At 42.5% G+C, this 17,905-nt stretch overlaps 1 protein-coding gene across 4 annotated transcripts in view; it reads right to left on the bottom strand.

Annotated features, from left to right (window-relative positions):
- Nucleotides 1-17,905, bottom strand: part of LOC140409077 (probable E3 ubiquitin-protein ligase HERC1) — a 701,933-nt gene that overhangs the window by 461,981 nt on the left and 222,047 nt on the right. For all 4 annotated transcript variants that reach the window (XM_072497165.1, XM_072497164.1, XM_072497166.1 and 1 more), the window contains 2 exons: nt 13,271-13,508; nt 11,695-11,867 (listed from right to left, as the gene is read on the bottom strand). In XM_072497165.1, the coding sequence (XP_072353266.1) occupies nt 11,695-11,867; nt 13,271-13,508 (411 nt within the window). The remainder of the gene's footprint in view (nt 1-11,694; nt 11,868-13,270; nt 13,509-17,905) is intronic.

The raw sequence follows: 17,905 nt of genomic DNA, 5'->3' as shown, positions 1-17,905 counted from the left end.
TATAAAAATTAGGTCCAAAGCACAGAAAAAAGTGAAAGTAGAAAACTGCAAGATAGATACATCTCCCCTTAAACTATTGAGGCAGTGGAAAATCATAGAACAGTTTAATACAGAATGAGAGCACTCGTCTCTTCGAGCCTGTGCCAGCTTCTGGCAAGATTAATTTAGCTAGTATCACTCCCCAGTCCTTTCCTGCTCCCCCACCTCCCCACTCCCCACACACACACACACACACACAGACACAAGTGCTGCAGATGTTATGCCTTTCTGCTGTTTATGGAGTTTCTTTTGAAAGTTATGAATGAATCTATCTTTAGCACTCTTTCAGGTAGTAAAACATTTAAGATCTCAGCTGATCTTCTACCTCAACTCTATCTTCCCAAACCATTCTCAAAACCCCTCAACTCACAAATACGTATCAATCTCAGTGTTAACATACTCAGTGACTAAGTAACCAAAGCACTCTCGCCAAGAATTCCAAAGATGTACAACCCATTGAGTGAATAAATTTCTCCTTATCTCTGTCCTCATTTGTTGTTCTTTATTTTGAGATTGTGATTCCTTAACTCAACCCCCCAGTCAGGGGCCATCCTCCTGCTACCTATCCTGTTAAACACCTTAATAATTTTGGACGGAATTCTCCGTTTGAGAGTCTAAGTGCTAATGCCGGGACTGAATCGTGAGTGTTCTACGTGGACGAAAGCGGTGCCAATCCCACAGCGATTCAGGTCCCGTTAATGGGCCATCACTGGCGCCATGTATAACTCGCGCAATTCCAATGCATGCCGACCCTCATCCCAGGCAAGAGGATGGCATTGGTTGCACGCCCATCCTGTTGATGGGTCGGCTGGGGACAGAGGATACCTAGGGGGGTGACCTGGAGGGCACCCATACGACCCGTGGTACTAAGTTCCCAGTGGACAGTCAGCGGTGTGCGCAGTTGCATGGCTGCCTTGCAGGTTGCGGCAATAGTGGACCGTACCCGGCCATCCTGGCCCCACAACCCCACCTCCTAGTCGCCCCCCGCTACTCCCCCACCGTCTGGCAGACATCCTCACGGCCAGCGGCACAACTGTCAGTACACTATAGAGATGTTGGGCACTCTGTGTACCCCCTCCCGCACCCTAAGCAGTCATCGTGCTTGTTTCTCGGTTTTAAATACCTCCAGTGAACCTAACCGTGGGTAATTCCTCCTGGCGGAGGCAGAGCATCGCGGAAGGCCTGGAAAAAGCTGGGTAGGGTTGGGTCTGTTAATGATATGCCTACGATGTTTACTGTACCATTTGCATGCGCACGACAGTATGAAGCACATTCATGCTGCTGTCAAGGCACTGGAGTATGGCATTTAGTTTGGCGCCAACTTCGATTTTCGGCTGAAGTGGAATTCTCCGCCCAATCATATTTCATGATTCAGGTGTCAATGGACGGACAATCCCGCCCTTTTATGTTTCAATGGGATTACCTCTCACTCTTCCAGATTCCAGCGAATATAAGCCTACTCTTCTCTATCTCTTCTTGTAGGACAATCCCTTATCCCAGTACAGCGAACCTTTGTTGCATTCCCTCAAAAACAAGTATATCCTTTTTGGGCGAGGTGACCAAAGCTGTGCTCAGCACTCTGTGGTGTGGTCTCATAAAGGCTTCGTATAATTGTAGTTCGACATTTTTTTACTCTTTTCCAGCAATCATTTTGAAACAAAAGCTAACAAACCAATTTATTTCTCAATTGCTTGTTGTACCTCCAGGTTAACTTCACGATTCATGCACTAAGCCATCCGGGTGCTCTCAATACCAACATTTCCCCATCAAGCTAACTGATCTAGGTTCTGTTCTATTTTTCTCTCTCTTTTCTCGAATAGCAGGGTTATGTTTGCTACCTTCCAACCCATGGGGATCTCGAATCTAGGAAATTCTGGAAGATCAAAATCAATGCAGCCACTATCTTTGTAGCTACTTCTTTTCAATCCCTAGGTGCAGGGGATTTTCAGCTTTTAATCCCAAGAATATTTCCAGTACTATTTCTTTAATAATACTGATTTCTTTAAATTCCTCATTCTCAATGGAACCTATCTTAAGACCATAAGAAATAGGAGCAGAATTAGGCCATTTGGCCCATCGAGTCTGCTCCGCCATTCAATCATGACTGATATTTTTCTCATCCCCATTCTCCTGCCTTCTCTCCATAACCCCTGATCCCCTTATTAATCAAGAGTCTATCTATCTCGGTTTTAAAGACACTCAGTAATTTGGCCTCCACAGCCTTCTGCAGCAAAACGTTCCACAGGTTCACCTCTGGCTGAAGAAATTCCTCCTCATCTCTGTTTTAAAGGATTGTCCCTTTAGTCTGAGATTGTGTCCTCTGCTTCTAGTTTTTCCTACAACTGGAAACATCCTTTCCACCTCCACTCTATCCAGCCAACGCAGTATCCTGTAAGTTTCAATAAGATCCCCCCTCATCCTTCTAAACTCCAAGTACAGACCCAGAGTCCTCAACCGTTCCTCATACGACAAGCTCTTAATTCCAGGGTCATTCTTGTGAACCTCCTCTGGACCCTTTCCAAGGCAAGCACATCCTTCCTTGGATATGGGGCCCAAGACTGCTCATAATACTCTAAATGGGGTCTGACCAGAGCCTTATACAGCCTCAGAAGTACATCCCTAGTCTTGTAGTCTAGCCCTCTCGACATGAATGCTAACATTGCATTTGCCTTCTTAACTGCCGACTAAACCTGCACATTAATCTTAAGAGAAACGTGAACAAGGACTCCCAAGTCCCTTTGTGCTTCTGATTTCCTAAGCATTTCCCCATTTAGAAAATAGTCTATGCCTCAATTTCTCCTTCCCTTGTGCATAATCTCACACTTTTCCACATTGTATTCCATCTGCCATTTCTTTGCCCACTCTCCTAGCTTGTCCAAGTCCTCAGCAGCCCCCTTACTTCCTCAATACTACCTGTCCCCGACAGAGCTTTGTATCATCTGCAAACTTAGCAACAGTGCCTTCAGTACCTTCTTCCAGATCATTAATGTATAATGTGAAAAGTTGTGGTCCCAGCACAGACCCCCTGAGGCACACCACTAGTCACCGGCTGCCATTCTGAAAAATACCCCTTTTTCCCCACTCTCTGCCTTCTGCCAGTCAGCCAATCCTCTATCCATGCTAGGATCTTCCCTTAACACCATGGGCTTTTAACTTATTTAACAGTCTCCTATGCGGCCCACTAATCCTTGCCACTTTGTATCCTTTTTCTTTTTCTTTTTCCTTTTTCCTTTGTATCCTTTTTCTTTTGCTTTTATGCTGTCCTTGACTTCTCTCATCAGTCCTCCCCTTAGCATGCTTCCTCCTCCTTGGGATGAATTTCTGTTGTGCCTCCCGAATAACCCCAAAAAACTCCTGCCATTGCTGTTCCACTGTCTTTCCTGCTAGACTCTTTTTCCAATCAACTCTGGCCAGCTCCTCCCTCATGTCTTTGTAGTTACCCTTATTTAATTGTAATACCGTTACATCTGTTTGCAGCTTCTCCCTCACAAACTGCTGGGTAAATTCTATCATATTGTGGTCACTGCTCCCTAAGAGTTCCTTCACCTTAAGTTCCCTAACCAAGTCTGCCTCATTACACATCACCAAATCCAGAATTGCCTGTTCCCCAGAAGGCTGTCACAAGCTGCTCCAAAAAACATTCCACAAATTCCTTTTCTTGGGATCCATTACCAACCTGATTTTCCCAGTCCACCTGCATATTGAACTCCCCCAGGATTATTGTAATATTGCCTTTTTGACATGCCTTTTCTATCTCCTGATTTATCTTCTGTCCCACCTCCTGACTAATGCTGAGGCCTGTACATAACTCCCATCAGGGTCTTTTTACCTTTGCGATTCCTCAACTCTACCCACAGAGATTCTATGCCTTCTGATCCTATATCGCTCCTTACTATCGATTTACCTTCATTCCTTACTAACAATGCACCCCACCCCCTTCGCCCATCTGCCTGTCCTTTCGATAGGACACATTTCTTTGGCTATTTATATCCCAGCCCTGATACCCTTGCAGCCACGTCTCTGTGATACCCACAACATCGTACCAGCCAATTTCAATGTGCGCAACAAGCTCATTTACCTTGTTACCTGTACTGCGCGCATTTAGGCACAACGCCCTCAATCCTGCATTGACCGCCTCTCTTTTCACACTTGTCACCTATTTTGCTCTGCCTGAGGGTGATGTTGTTCTTTTATTTTGGTTATCTATCTCCCCTTCAGTTATTACATCTTCTAAGCTCACATTCTGGTTTCCACCTCTCTGCCATACTAGTTTAATTCTTCTCGAGTGAATTTAGCAAACCTCCCAGCCAGGATATCGGTGCCCCTCCAGTTTATATGTAACCCGTCCTTCTTGTACAGGTCCCACCTGCCCCGGAAGAGATCCCAATGGTCCAAAAATCTGAAACCCTCCCTCCTACACCACATGTTTATCCCCGTGTTTAGCTGCATTATCCTCCTATTTCTAGCCTCACTGGCACGTGGCACAGGGAGTAGTCCTGAGATCTTCCACGTTATTTCTGGATATATTGAGTCTTCTACCATGAAGACAGATAAGACTGTTTTTGTTTCATGTCCCTGACATATCTATATTCCCTATTATAATTTATGTAGCTTCTGACCCCAAGGGACCCAAATTTACTTTTGCTAATCTCTTCCTTTTTAAATACCTGTATAAAATGTCATTACAATCTTTTTCCAAACGTCTCTTGTTGCTTTATTTTTATATTCTCATTCTTTTTTTAGTCAAAATCATAGTCATCCTGAGCAAAATTTTCCCCATCCTCAGCTTTCCTTTCCTTTTTGGAAATATTATCAGTCCCTTCCTTCAATCTAATACTATCTGTAACGTCTTGTTAACTGCTGTTAATGGGTAGCATGGTAGCACAGTGGTTAGCACTGTTTCTTCACAGCGCCAAGGTTCCAGGTTCGATTCCCGGCTTGGGTCACTGTCTGTGCGGAGTCTACACATTCTCCGTGTCTGCGTGGGTTTCCTCCGGGTGCTCCGGTTTCCTCCCACAAGTCTCGAAAAAGGTGCTGTTAGGTGAATTGGACATTCTGAATTCTCCCTCAGTGTACCCGAACAGGCGCCGGAGTTTGGTGACATGAGGCTTTTCACAGTAACTTCACTGCAGTGTTAATGTAAGCCTACTTGTGACAATAAAGATTATTATTGTTAGGCAAGTTTTCTCATGAGGTTGATATTTGTTGCAAATTATGAAATAATTCTTTAAATGTTTACAATTGCTTGTCTACCATCATATCTTTGAATCTAGTTTCCCAATAAACTTTGGTTAATCGGCCTTCCTATTGACAGTCTGCTTTATAAATCAGCCTGACAAACCTAATCGTTTAAAATCATTTACATGAAACATTGGAAAACTCCAAAGAAGCCAAATCTAACTTTCAAATCCTTCAATTTTACGCAAGCATTTGTAAGAACATATATTGCTTTGCAGAGTTCATCTGAAATATATCCAACCATATTTTGGTGTTTTAATCTCTCCAAGGAAAACTTAAACAAAAGCAAATCTGCCCACAGAGAGCATATCTGAACAGACCACTCAAAGCCTTGATTTTTGCAGGCTTCCCACTCGCCAGAGGATATACTGAAATTAAGAAGAAAGTTTGAAAATTTCTCAGAGCCTTATTCTGTTGCTGTATACAAATCTGCAATAATAAGCACATGGCAGGGAACTGGCTAATTTAAATTGTTGGTGGATGGAAAAGTAAAACATTGAAAATGAAAAGTAAGTAGGTGGAAGAACAACAAGAGGTGTTAGCTGTGGCTCAGTTTTGGTAGCAGTCTTGCCTTTGAGTCTCAAAGTTCCAGGTTCAACACGCTTGAGCACCAAAAATAAAGGTTGACTCTCCAGTGCAGCACTAAGTGAATGCAGTTGAAGGTGTTGTCTTGCAGATGCGATGTTAAACGGAGGCAGTCTGCCTGCTTGGGTGGATGTAAAATATTCCATGGCACTATTTTGAAGAAGAGTAGGGGGATTATTTTGAATGGGATGGCCAACTTTTATCCCCCAATGAACATGACAAAAAATAAAAAATCAGTCATCACATTGCAGTTTGTGGGTGTTTGCTGTGCACATTTCCTACAACAACAGAACAAAGGCTTTTTCATTAGTTATAAAGCATTTGAGATGGTTGTGAAAGGATCGTGAAAAGTGCTTTTTCATTTTCAGTGAAGCAGCAGAGATAGCCAGGAAATTGAGAAATTTCAGTGATGAAAAAATAGCAAGATTTCAAACTTTCAGAAGCAGTGCAATGCTAATTAAAAGTGAAAAAAACAGAAGAGAAGCAATCCAATTTTTATATTAGAGATTGTTCTGCATGTACAAAACTCAAGAAACAGTCAGCAGCTTCACTGTTTGCATGCTTTTACTTGCAGAGTGAAAGAAAAATAACCATGAAATGTAGAGGAAATCAGATATTACGTATTATCTGATATTAATAAACGTGCTCGAAACACATGCGAGGAAAACAAATATTGAAATTCACTGTTGAAAGTGGTTTAAAAAAAAAAGTGATTGCAGGTCGATGCATATTAGGATCAAAAGCAAGTCCCTCGGTTTCACAAGAACAATGTTAAGCTCAGCAAACCTTGTTTCATTCCATGTGCAATGTTTCTTTCATGTTTAATAGATATCACACATATAAATTTGTCTTTACTTCAAAACTAAGGAGTTAGAAGAAAATAACACCATATAAACGCATACACAAATTAGGAGCAGGAGTAGGTCACTTGGCCCCTTGAGCCCACTCAGTCATTCAATAAGATCATGGTTGATGTGATTGTAACCTTAACCCCACGTTCCTGCCTACTCCCATTACCTTTCACCCCCTTGATCATCAAGAAATTATCAAGCTCTGCCTTAGAAACATTCAAAGACTCTGCTTCCACTGCCTTTTGGCAGGGAGTTTAAGGGACTCACGATCCTTTGAGAGAAAAGATTTCACCTAATCTCCGTTTTAAATGGGTGACCCCTTATTTTTAAACAGTGACCCCTAGTTCCAGGTTCTCTGATAAGAGGAAGTATCCTCTCTATATCCACCCTGTCAAGACCCCTCAGGATCTTAAAGGTTTTGATCATTTCACCTCGAAGTTCCAGTGGGTACAAACTTAACCTCTCCAATCTTTCCTCATAAGACCACCTGCCCATTCCTGTTATTAGTTTATTAAAGCTTCTCTCAACTACTAACACATTTTCATCTTTCCTTAAATAAGGACACCAATACAATACACTATGCTCAGATGTGTTCTTCCCAATGACTGTACAACTGAAGCATAACCTCCTTTTTTTGCTATCAATTCCTCTCACAAATAAATTATAACATTCTATTAACTTTCTTAATTAATTGCTGTCCCTGTATACCATCCTTTTGCGATTCATGCACCAGGCCACCCAGATCCCTCTGCATCTCCGAGCTTTGCAATCTCTCACCATTTAGGTAATAAACCTTTTTTATTCTTCTTGCCAACATGGACAATATCACATTTGCCCACATTATACTTCATTAGCCAGATTTCTGCCCACTCACTTAACCTGTATGTCCCTTTGTAGCCGCTTTACGTCCTATTCTCAATTTACTTTACTTTCTATTTTCAGACCAAAACAGCTCCTCAGAACAGTGGCCAACAACTCAGTAATCCTGGACATTTCAAACTTGGAACAATGGATGGAAATCAATGCTTTACCAGGTACAAACTCAAAAGCATATTCTAAATTGTTTCTTTTTCCAACTGGTTTTCTACACCAAAATTTAAAAAATAGTAACTGGATATGCGTGGTCAACAGTTCAGTATCAACATGCAAATAATAAACTGGTAGAGAGGTGGGCAGGTTTCATTAGGGACAAGAAGGGTGATATATGCTTAGAAGTGCAAGGCTAGAATATTTAAGGAGCACTCTTATATTTGTTTTTACTGAGGCAGAAGATGCTGAAAAGATATCAGTAGAAGCAGAGATGGCAACAGCTGGCCTGAAAACCAAAAGGCATGATGCATTGGAAAAGCTAGGTTTAGAGAAGATAATCCAGTGGCCTGGTCCAGATACCTTGCATCCCAGCATACATAAACGCAGGGGAGGAGGAAATAGTGGAAGGAAGGCTCATTTCCAATCCTTCTGAGATATGGGGTTGGTGCCAGAGGACAGGTCAGTGGAAAATGTGGCACCATTATTCAAGAAACGGTTTGAGGACATTCCTGGTAACAACAGACTGGTCAGTATACCATTAGTGGTGGTAAAGTTTTAGAAATAATAATTAATTTTTAAAAAATCAACAGGCATCTGGAGAATTGAGCTAATTGAGAGCCAGCACAGATTTGTAAAGGCAGTTCATCTTTAACTAATCTAATTTAACTTTTTGATTAAGTAATGGAAAAGATTGATGAAGGGAATGTAGTGGAAGCTGTCCACATGGATTTTAAGAACTCATTTGACAAAGTACCACACAAAAGACTAGTTAACACCATTGAGGCACATAGAATAGGAGGGAGGATCAGCGTCACCTTGGATAAAAAAATTGGCTTAAGGACAGAAAACAATGAGCCATAGTAAATGGCTGCTTTATAGACTGGAGGATGGTAGACTCTGATCCCCAAGGTACAATAGTGGGATCACTGCTTTTTTGATGAATAGAAATCACTTGGCTATTGGAATACAAAGTAAAATTTCAAAATTTGCCAATATTTTCAAACGTGGAGATGCGGCAGATATTGAGGATTACATCAATCAAATGCAACAGGACATATATTGGGTAGCAGAATGGGCAGACAAATGGCAGAGTTTAATGTAGGGAAACATGTCGTCAATTTTGGCAGAAAGGATAGGTGCAGCACAGTAGCGCAGTGTTTAGCATTGCTGCCTCACGGCGCCGAGGTCCCAGGTTCAATCCTAGTTCTGGGTCACTGTCCATGTGGAGTTTGCACATTCTCCCTGTGTTTGCGCGGGTTTCGCCCCCACAATCCAAAGGTGTGCAGGGTAGACGGATTGGCCACGCTAAATTGCCCCTTAATTGGGAAAAAATAAATAAATTGGGTACTCTAAATTTTTTTTAAAAAAGGATAGGAGATGCAATATAGAATTAATGGCACAGTTCAAATGTGAATGTAGGGACAGAGGCTCCCGGGGGTTCATGTGCAGAAATTTCTTAAAGGTGGCAGAACATATAGAGTGGTTAGCAAAGAGTAGGAGATCCTGGGATTCATAAATAGATGTACATTGTACAAAAATGTCATGCTGAAATTTTACATACCTCTTGTTAGACTACAACTAGATTAGTGCACCAAGTTCTGGTCACCACACTTTAGGAAGGATGTGAGGGTCCTTAGGAGGGTACAGAGGAGATTTATTGCAGTGGTTCAGAGATGAAGCATTTTGCTACAAGGTTAACTTGGAGAAGCTGGGGTTGTTCTCCTTGGAGCAAAAGAAGATGAAGGGATATTTGAGAGTTGGACATTATGACAAGATTATGGATTTATTTTTTTAAATAAATATTTTTAATCTCCTTTTCCACATTTTCTCCCAAATTTACACCAACCAACAATAAACAATAATTACAACGAATGCAATGTCAATCCCCATATCAACAACAATCCCATCCACCCACTAAACCCCCAAACAGCAGCCCGCATGTTAACATAAACAAATAACAAAGTGGAAACAGTAATCACCCATCATCCTCATTAACACATGCAGTCCCCCTCCCCAACCCTCCCAACCACCCCCTAATGTTCGATGTAATCCAATTCTCGAAAGTGCATAATGAATAACGCCCATGAATTGTAGAACCCCTCCATCCTTCCCCTCAGTTCAAACTTGATCTTATGACAGGTTTAGTTAAGATAGATAAAGGCAAGCTGTTCCCATTAGCTAATGTTACAAGAACTAACAGGCAAGATTTAAGATTTTGGGCAGGGCAGGGGGATATAACTGGTAATGACCTCAAACTCACGGACTTCAAAGGTGGGGTGGGAGCAGAGACAATCAACAATTTCAAAAGGAAATTGGATGGACAATTTAGGGAAATAACCTACAGGGGCACAACGGGGAATGGAGCTGATTGTATTGTTCCAGAGAGCCCAACGGCTTCCTTCTGTGGCATGTGCCTCTATGACTCAGTTGTTTAGAGTTTTATATGAAACCCAGGGCTGGATTCTCCCGCCCTGCACGCCACTCCATTGATCTCGGGCGGGATTCTCTGGTCGCCGGGCGGTCGCAGCCGGAGAATCCCGCCCCTAAACTTTGCATTGCGATTGCCTGATAAGAGGTATAAATGTTTAAATATAACTTAGTAACATTGCAAAATCTGGATTGTGGCTTAAATCCTCAAGACAAAATTGAGGCATTCAAATTCTGCATAAATCTTGTAATCAAATTTGAGGACTGATAATTCTTAATATTAAGTTTTTAAAATGGTATTTCAGTGGCAGCTTCTATAAAATTAACAAACTCACTCAGATACTTCCAGGAAGAGATCTGGAATGACGAAACGCTCTCAATTCAAATTTCAATTCAATTACTTTAATCGTCCAGCTACTTATATTCAAATAATTTAGAAGTCACTAAAGCTTTATTTATTAAAAATGTAATTTTATTTAAAGAAATTAATTAACAGAATATCTCAGCTATTCAAGAATAGAACAGTAACAATCCATCACTTGCTTCTTGGGGTTCCTTGCTTTATTATACATCAGTAAATTGTTTTCTTCCATCCATTGCTTCGTAGCATCATAGTCTTTCAGGGTTTCAGCAGAGAGTTGAATTTTATGTTTTTTTCAATCCGGCTTCCTCCTGCTGTGAGTCTGGAATGAATTGTCCCCTTCAATGGATCTCTCAAGTAAGCAAAACCCTAGTGTTTTAACGTCTAAAATCCTGTCTATTATCCATTTACGCTCTGCTTTTCAGTCAGGCATTACATACTAGAAAGTATAATGACGGAGAGAACTGGCATTCTGAAACGCGCATGTGTAAATCAATGGTCCTGACTGAAAAGTGATGTGCAAAACGTACCCAATACATCTACACATATATTACTATCAAAACCAATGGAGCACCCTCGATATTCCACAATAAAAAAAATTACTTATTTTCTTATTTTAAAATCAACAAACCTCATTTTGTCTACTGTCTTTTGTTATGGCAGAAATAAAATCTCTCAACAATGCTTAAGGCACAGCAGTGCATAAATTTAAGCAGCCACCACTCATCAAATCATGACATACAACTTTTACTTCCTGATCACAATGACTGCTAGTGGTTGGTAGAGACTGAAAAAAAAAAGAGCTGCACAACCTCACCGAAAGTCTGCAAGGAGATCCAACACAATGCCACCAGTAGTATCAGGCAGACATTTCACAAAGGGATCCCTCGCCTAGCACCATTCAATCATGCTTGTTGCACTCAGTGGTGCTTCCAATGGATCTGCAGAGGGCTTTATTGACAATGCCCTTTCATAATTTAATTTTTTTTTTTATATACAGAAGTAGTCAACAAATCATTACCAATTCATTGTATTTTAATAGCTTTCCCTAACACCAAAATCAAATGTCTTGAGACCTGCACTCTTAAAATAATGAGATCTAATTACTTTGATAAATAAATTCTATTAGCACTCTTATTTTACATATTAATTTTCTATTCCCACCTTTACTTTCTGATCTGTTGCTGGATCCACAGCCATGTTGTTCTGTACACTCCTCTTCAGCTAATTCGCATTCTGAATTTCCACACATTGCATGCAAAAAACCTTGCAACTGGCAGCACAATACGTCCATTGGTGCTTGAACTACCTCAGGGCACAAATTGTCTGCATAGGAACTGCAAAGAAAAGCAAACAATAACAGAAAGTCAAAGTGAGTATTGAGTTTAAAACAAAGGACAAATAAAGATTAAATCCTATTAATTAGCATTTCTTGTTTAGAAAGTATCATTTATTCACTCGCATCAGCTTCTGGGTCCTTAAGTCATAAGTTACAAAGTTGATTTACTATACATTGGTACATGTGACAATAAATCAATCAAGTTATGTCCAATACAAATCCTTTATGTTAAAAGGCTCCTGATCTCAGCATCATTTGGAAGGATTTGTACAATTGAAGATTAAACACTATCTGCTGTCTCAAATAGTGACTTGCATGAAAAGAGAAGGAAAGCATATATCACAGTGAATGGGGAAAAAAGGATAATTGTGATTTTTCTTTTACAAATTTAGAGGAGGCAATTAATTTTTTTCCAATTAAGGGGCAATTTAGCTCGGCCAATCCACTTACCCTGCACATTTGGGTTGTGGGGGCGAAACCCACGCAAACACGGGGAGAATGTGCAAACTCCACACGGACAATGACCCAGAGCCGGGATCGAACCTGGGACGTCGGTGCCGTGAGGCAGCAGTGAAACCCACTGTACCACCATGCTGCCCGTATTTGTGATATTTAAGCATTGGTGTCAACTAGTTAACAAATGCTCATGTGAAAAGGAAGTATTGAAGGTGTGGAAGGGAAGTTAATGGGATGATTAGTTGCCCGCGGGGAAGACATTAATATTAGTTGCTATTAAAGAAAAGGCACTTGCTAAAGCATGCTGCAAATGCTTGACTATATTTTATCACTGCTTTTGGCCCAAAACAACTCGAGTACGCATTTCTTATCTTTCGGAGGACAATGTATTATCATAATAAGGCCGAATCCAAAATACTGAGCAGTATTTTGTTTACGTTACCTGACCTACTTATTTTCGTTCAAAAGCAGTGTTAAAATATAGTCAAACATTCCCAGCATGCTTTGGCAAGTGCCTTTTTTTTTTTAAATAGCAACTAATATTAATGTATTCTCCGCGGGCAACTAATCCTCACATTAATTTCCCTTCCACAGAAGGTTAGTGGCCAATTTCATTGGGAAAATCAAGATCCGCATTACACTTTACAAATATAAGCAAAATAATTCATTTCCTTCTTGAAGGTATTAAAAGTCATAAACCAGGGTTTAACACGCTTCAATGCACCAGTGTAATTAAAACACAACAGATCAGGAATTTTTGAAATTAAGTGCTTCGAACAGATGTTCATTTAGTTGAATGCTGTTTGTTACAAGAAAAAGCAAAATATAAATCCCCGAAACAGCAATGACTACAATCGAATTGCATCTGAATTTTGCAGTCAACAGGTTTGGCATATTATTAATTAAATTTCACTCGTGTTTCAACATCATGCATGGACTACTAACCTCGCAGTGATAGCTAAAATCTGCAGAAGTCGAGCACCAGCCAGTTTTAAAGCAACATTTAAATGGGAATGGCCGGACACTGATGCCATCAGCCAACGTTGGTTTACGAGAAGGCAGGAATTTGTCAGATTTGAAAGAGCTTCTAGAAGACCGCTGTGAATGACCACTGATAGATCCATTGGCTGGTACCGGATGTTTAAGGCAAACATTGTCGCCAGCAGAAGATGCTGCTGTGCTCCTGCAACAACAAATAACATTTTAGAGAATTCAAAGAACTAGTGAAAAGCCATGTGATTTCCTTTAAAGTGGATTAGCCTACGCTGTTAACAGTCCAAATAATTTCATGCATTTGTCAAACATTTAAATATGCATACATAACGTACATTTTTATCAAATGTTGCAAAAAATGTACAAGTTAATTTTAAAAACAAGAATCTGTTTATAAATAAATGATTAGGATTAACACAGTATTAAGTTTGAAGTCATAAGAGGTTAATATTAAATAAATGTGACCAATTCAGTCATGTGCACATTCCAGTCATGTGTCTTCAATTCCCCCTTCCACCTTCGGTTTTGGAAATTGAAGAAATTGAACAATTTTTGGTATCTTACCCTCACTCCATTTATTTTCTCATCTTCAGAGCAATGTGGAAATAAAATTCCATCAATGAATGACAGTCTCCCTGTATTTCAACCCTGTGGCTGCGCTTAAGTACACATCGAAAGATCAGAGACTCAGCTAATGATTGGATAGGCTCGCTGAGGGATTGAAAGATGAAGAGACTAACAAAAAGATAGATATCAGTTGGATAATTGGGTCTTAGGAGACTAATGTTTGGGTGAAGTGGTGAATCATTGCCCTTCGCCCTCAGAACTAATTAGTTAATTACATATTGCAACATTTAAGGCATGGGCAAAATTAATTTGATACATTTCATACAATGCACCTATAGGACTAAATGCACTTAGTGATACTCCATTAAGTCCTTTCTGAAGATTCAAATGTGATTGTGCGAGTGACTTTGATGATTCTGCAGACATCCAGGATAAAGGCAATATCTCAAAATTGTAAAGCCAAACACTTATCTCCGTGTTACACGCTTGGATTTTTATTGCTAGTTGATTGTCTACATTGTTACACATGGCAAGGCAGAGAATAGTTACTCTTCGACCTGCCTCTGCTGTCTTGTAGTTGTTTTTCTCTGTCTCAATTCATCTGCTCTATCTCTTCTGCTTCTCTTTCCTTTGAGATGGAGATGATTGAAGGGATTGCAGGAAAAGGAGACGTCACACTGCCGTCATTTGCCTTTCCACACGAGGCCCGGTATTATTCCAAGGTGATCAGGCACATACATGGACAGCGCTGGTCCTCCCACAGAATTAATGCCACCATTAGGGTGGAAATCCCATCTGAGAGATTTCAGAGGCTCGCAACTCTGTGGTAAATGCAGTCCCAGTTGGAGCAGTGGCCACTGCTGCTACTGCCTGGGGCCTACACAGGGGATCGATGATAGATCCTCCAGAGTTAAATAAGTGGAATGGGATGGAGTTCCCAATGAATCTCGGGGTGGTCAACGGTAATGACAGAGAGATGGCCTCCTTAGGCTCTCCCCAATGCCTGGCTCCTCAATTGGGCACAAAGTGCCTTTGAACAATGAACTCTTCCCCCCCCCCCCCTTTCCAGGTACACGTAAAGCCCATAGGATTTGCAGGATGACAAGTTCCCTGACCATCACTGGTTGAATACCAGCGGCAGGAGGATGAAGCCCTTAAGTGTCAATTGGCATCTGAGTGGCAAGGCCGCCCACAGGTTTTCTCAGCCCAACCTAAGCACAGGAAAGTGGAAAGGTGGCATTAATATGGCCTCCCCCATCCACCTTCACCTCGCCCCCAAAAGGCACTAAATACCATCCATATTTCCTGTTCAAACCAATAAGGATGTTTCAGGAATTCTAAGATAAACTGAAGTGCAACTGGAGAGCAACACTATTAAAATGTAAGGCAGTTTGAGTTGTATGTACGCAAATACAGAACGGGAGATAATCATTTTGAATAACAAAATAGTTAAAATGGATAAGTGAGGAAAAATGGAGTGGCAGCGTTGACTAAACGTGTCACAATAGAAGTAGAACATGATACAGGTCTTAAACGAAAGCAGACTTAAAAAAATATATTTTTGGGGACATGGACAGCGGTCGATATTTGTTGCCCATTTCTTATCACCCTCGAGAAGGTGGTGATGAGTCTCCTTCTTTAGTCGCTGCAGTCCACCTGGTGCCGATACATCCACAGTGCTGTTAGAAAGGGAGTTACAGCAGTTTGATCCTGTGACAGTGAAGAAAAGGTGACATCGTTCCAAGTCAGAATGGCGTGCATCTTGGAGGGGAACTTGCAGGAGGTGGTTTCCCCATGTGTCCTCTGCCTTTGTCTTTCTAGGTGGTAAAGGTCATAGGTTTGGAAGGTGCAGTCAAAGAAACCTTCTTGAGTTGGTGCAGTGCATTATGGGTACAGTAATACTTCTATCACTGTGTGTCAGTAGTAGAGGGAGTGAATGTTTAAGTTGGTGAATGGGGTGCCAATCAGGCTTTATCCTGGAAAGTGTCGAGCTGCTAGTGTTGTTGTTGCCACATCCAGGCAAGTTGAGAGTAATTTATTGCACTCCTGACTTATGCCTTTAGATGATGGACAGTCTTTGGCTTATCAGAAGGCAAGTTACTCAACTCTAAAATCCCAGCCTCTGACGGTAGTTCAGTTTCTGGTCAATGGTGACCCCCAGCATATTTGATATTGAGGGTTCAGCAATGATAATGACACTGAATGGTACGTGGAGATGGTCATTGCTGGGCATTGGGTCTGTCTGCATCAGAGTTCAGCAATCTCTCTCCATTTAAATAATATAATGCTTTTCTATTATTTCTGCCAAAGTGCCAAACTCACATTTTCCCTCATTATACTCCATCTGCCAAATTATTCCAAACTCATTTAACCTATCAAAATTCCTTTGTAGACACACCTTGGGCGGGATTCTCCACTCCCGCGCCGAAGTGGCCGCGCCGTCGTGAACGCCGTTGAGGTTCATGACGGCGCGAAACGGCCCCGATCCCGACCGATTCAGGCCCTGACAATGAGCTAGGATCGGGGCCGCGTCATCTACACGCGCCAGGCCTTGTCGCCCGCGTAAAGGCGGCGCCGCACAGATGACGCGGCCAGCACCGCATAACTGGCGTCATCCACTCATGCCCGGGTTGGCCGGCGCCAACTCGCACATGCGTGGTTGCCACCCTCTCCAAGTCCGCCCCGCAAGAAGATGGCGGACGGATCTTGCGGGGCCGCGGAAGGAAGGAGGTCCTCCTTCAGAGAGGACGGCCCGACGATCGGTGGGCACCGATCGTGGGCCATGCCACATTTAAGGTACCCCCCGGTGCAGGATATATATTGTAAATACCTGAGCCCCCAGCACTGATTTTTTTGCGACACTCACTTCTTGCTTGCCAACATGTGCAAGCATGCGCAATGCGGCCGCTTTTTTCTTTTTAAAACGGTCGCAGCTTTTTGTTTTACAAGTTCGGGGGGGGTTTTATTCATTTAACTTTTATTTTTTTCATTTATTTTATTCATTTCATTTTTCTTTTTCTTTACAAGTTCGGGGGGGGGATTTATTTGATGAAATTTTACAGGAAAAAAATGCAGAACATTTGGACAGATGGAGACTCCATACTTTCCAACACCGGAAGGCTTCACCTTCATCCAACAGGTTCCATTGGAGGAGCGTGTACGAAGGCCAAAGGGACCCAAAACCATTTCCTCTATTTTTGTCAGCAGCAAATAAGGAAAGAGAAAATGGTGGGTCGTGCAGGTCGGCCGGCGTGGGTCACGAAGGTCGGCCGGCTTGGGTCACGAAGATCGGCCGGCTTGGGTCACGAAGATCGGCCGACTGGTAAAAATAGGTCCCCGGAAAAAAGTTTGAAGAACACTGTGCTACACTATGAGCACTTTGTGCAATGTTCTTTGATGTGGCACCTCGTCAAATGCTTTTTGGAAATCCATAGAATCCCTACAGTGCAGAAGGAGGCCATTCAGCCCATCGGGTCTGCACTGACCCTACCAACAGCACCCTACCTAGGCCCACCCCCCACACCCTGGGCGCGATTCTCCACTCAACGCCGGTTGGGAGAATCACCTGGGCCGCCAAAATATCCGAGGACGCCGGTCCGACGCCCTCCCGCGATTCTCCCAAGCGGCGGGAACGGGCCGGCCGAGTTTCGCGGGCCGCAGGCCGGAGATACTCAAAATGGCGATTCTCCGGCACCCCCGCTATTCTGAGGCTCGGATGGGCCGAGCGGCCAGGCCAAAACGGCGGGTTCCCCCCAGCACCGTCCACACCTGGTCGCTACAGTCGTGGATGGTGCGTGAGCGCTGGGGGGGGGGGGGGGGGGGGGGGCGAGGGGGGATCCTGCACCGTGCTTCACCTGGAATGTGGGGTGGCCCGCGATCGGTGCCCACCGATCGTCAGGCCGTCCTCTCTGAAGGAGGACCTCCTTCCTTCCGCGGCCCCGCAAGATCCGTCCCCCATCTTCTTGCGTGGCGGATTTGGACAGAACGGCAACCACGCATGCGCGGATGACGTCCGTAATG

The sequence above is a fragment of the Scyliorhinus torazame genome, chromosome 3 (genome assembly GCF_047496885.1).
Source record: "Scyliorhinus torazame isolate Kashiwa2021f chromosome 3, sScyTor2.1, whole genome shotgun sequence".
In the NCBI taxonomy this organism is placed as follows: domain Eukaryota; kingdom Metazoa; phylum Chordata; class Chondrichthyes; order Carcharhiniformes; family Scyliorhinidae; genus Scyliorhinus; species Scyliorhinus torazame.
This window is presented reverse-complemented; position numbering and strand designations above follow the sequence as displayed.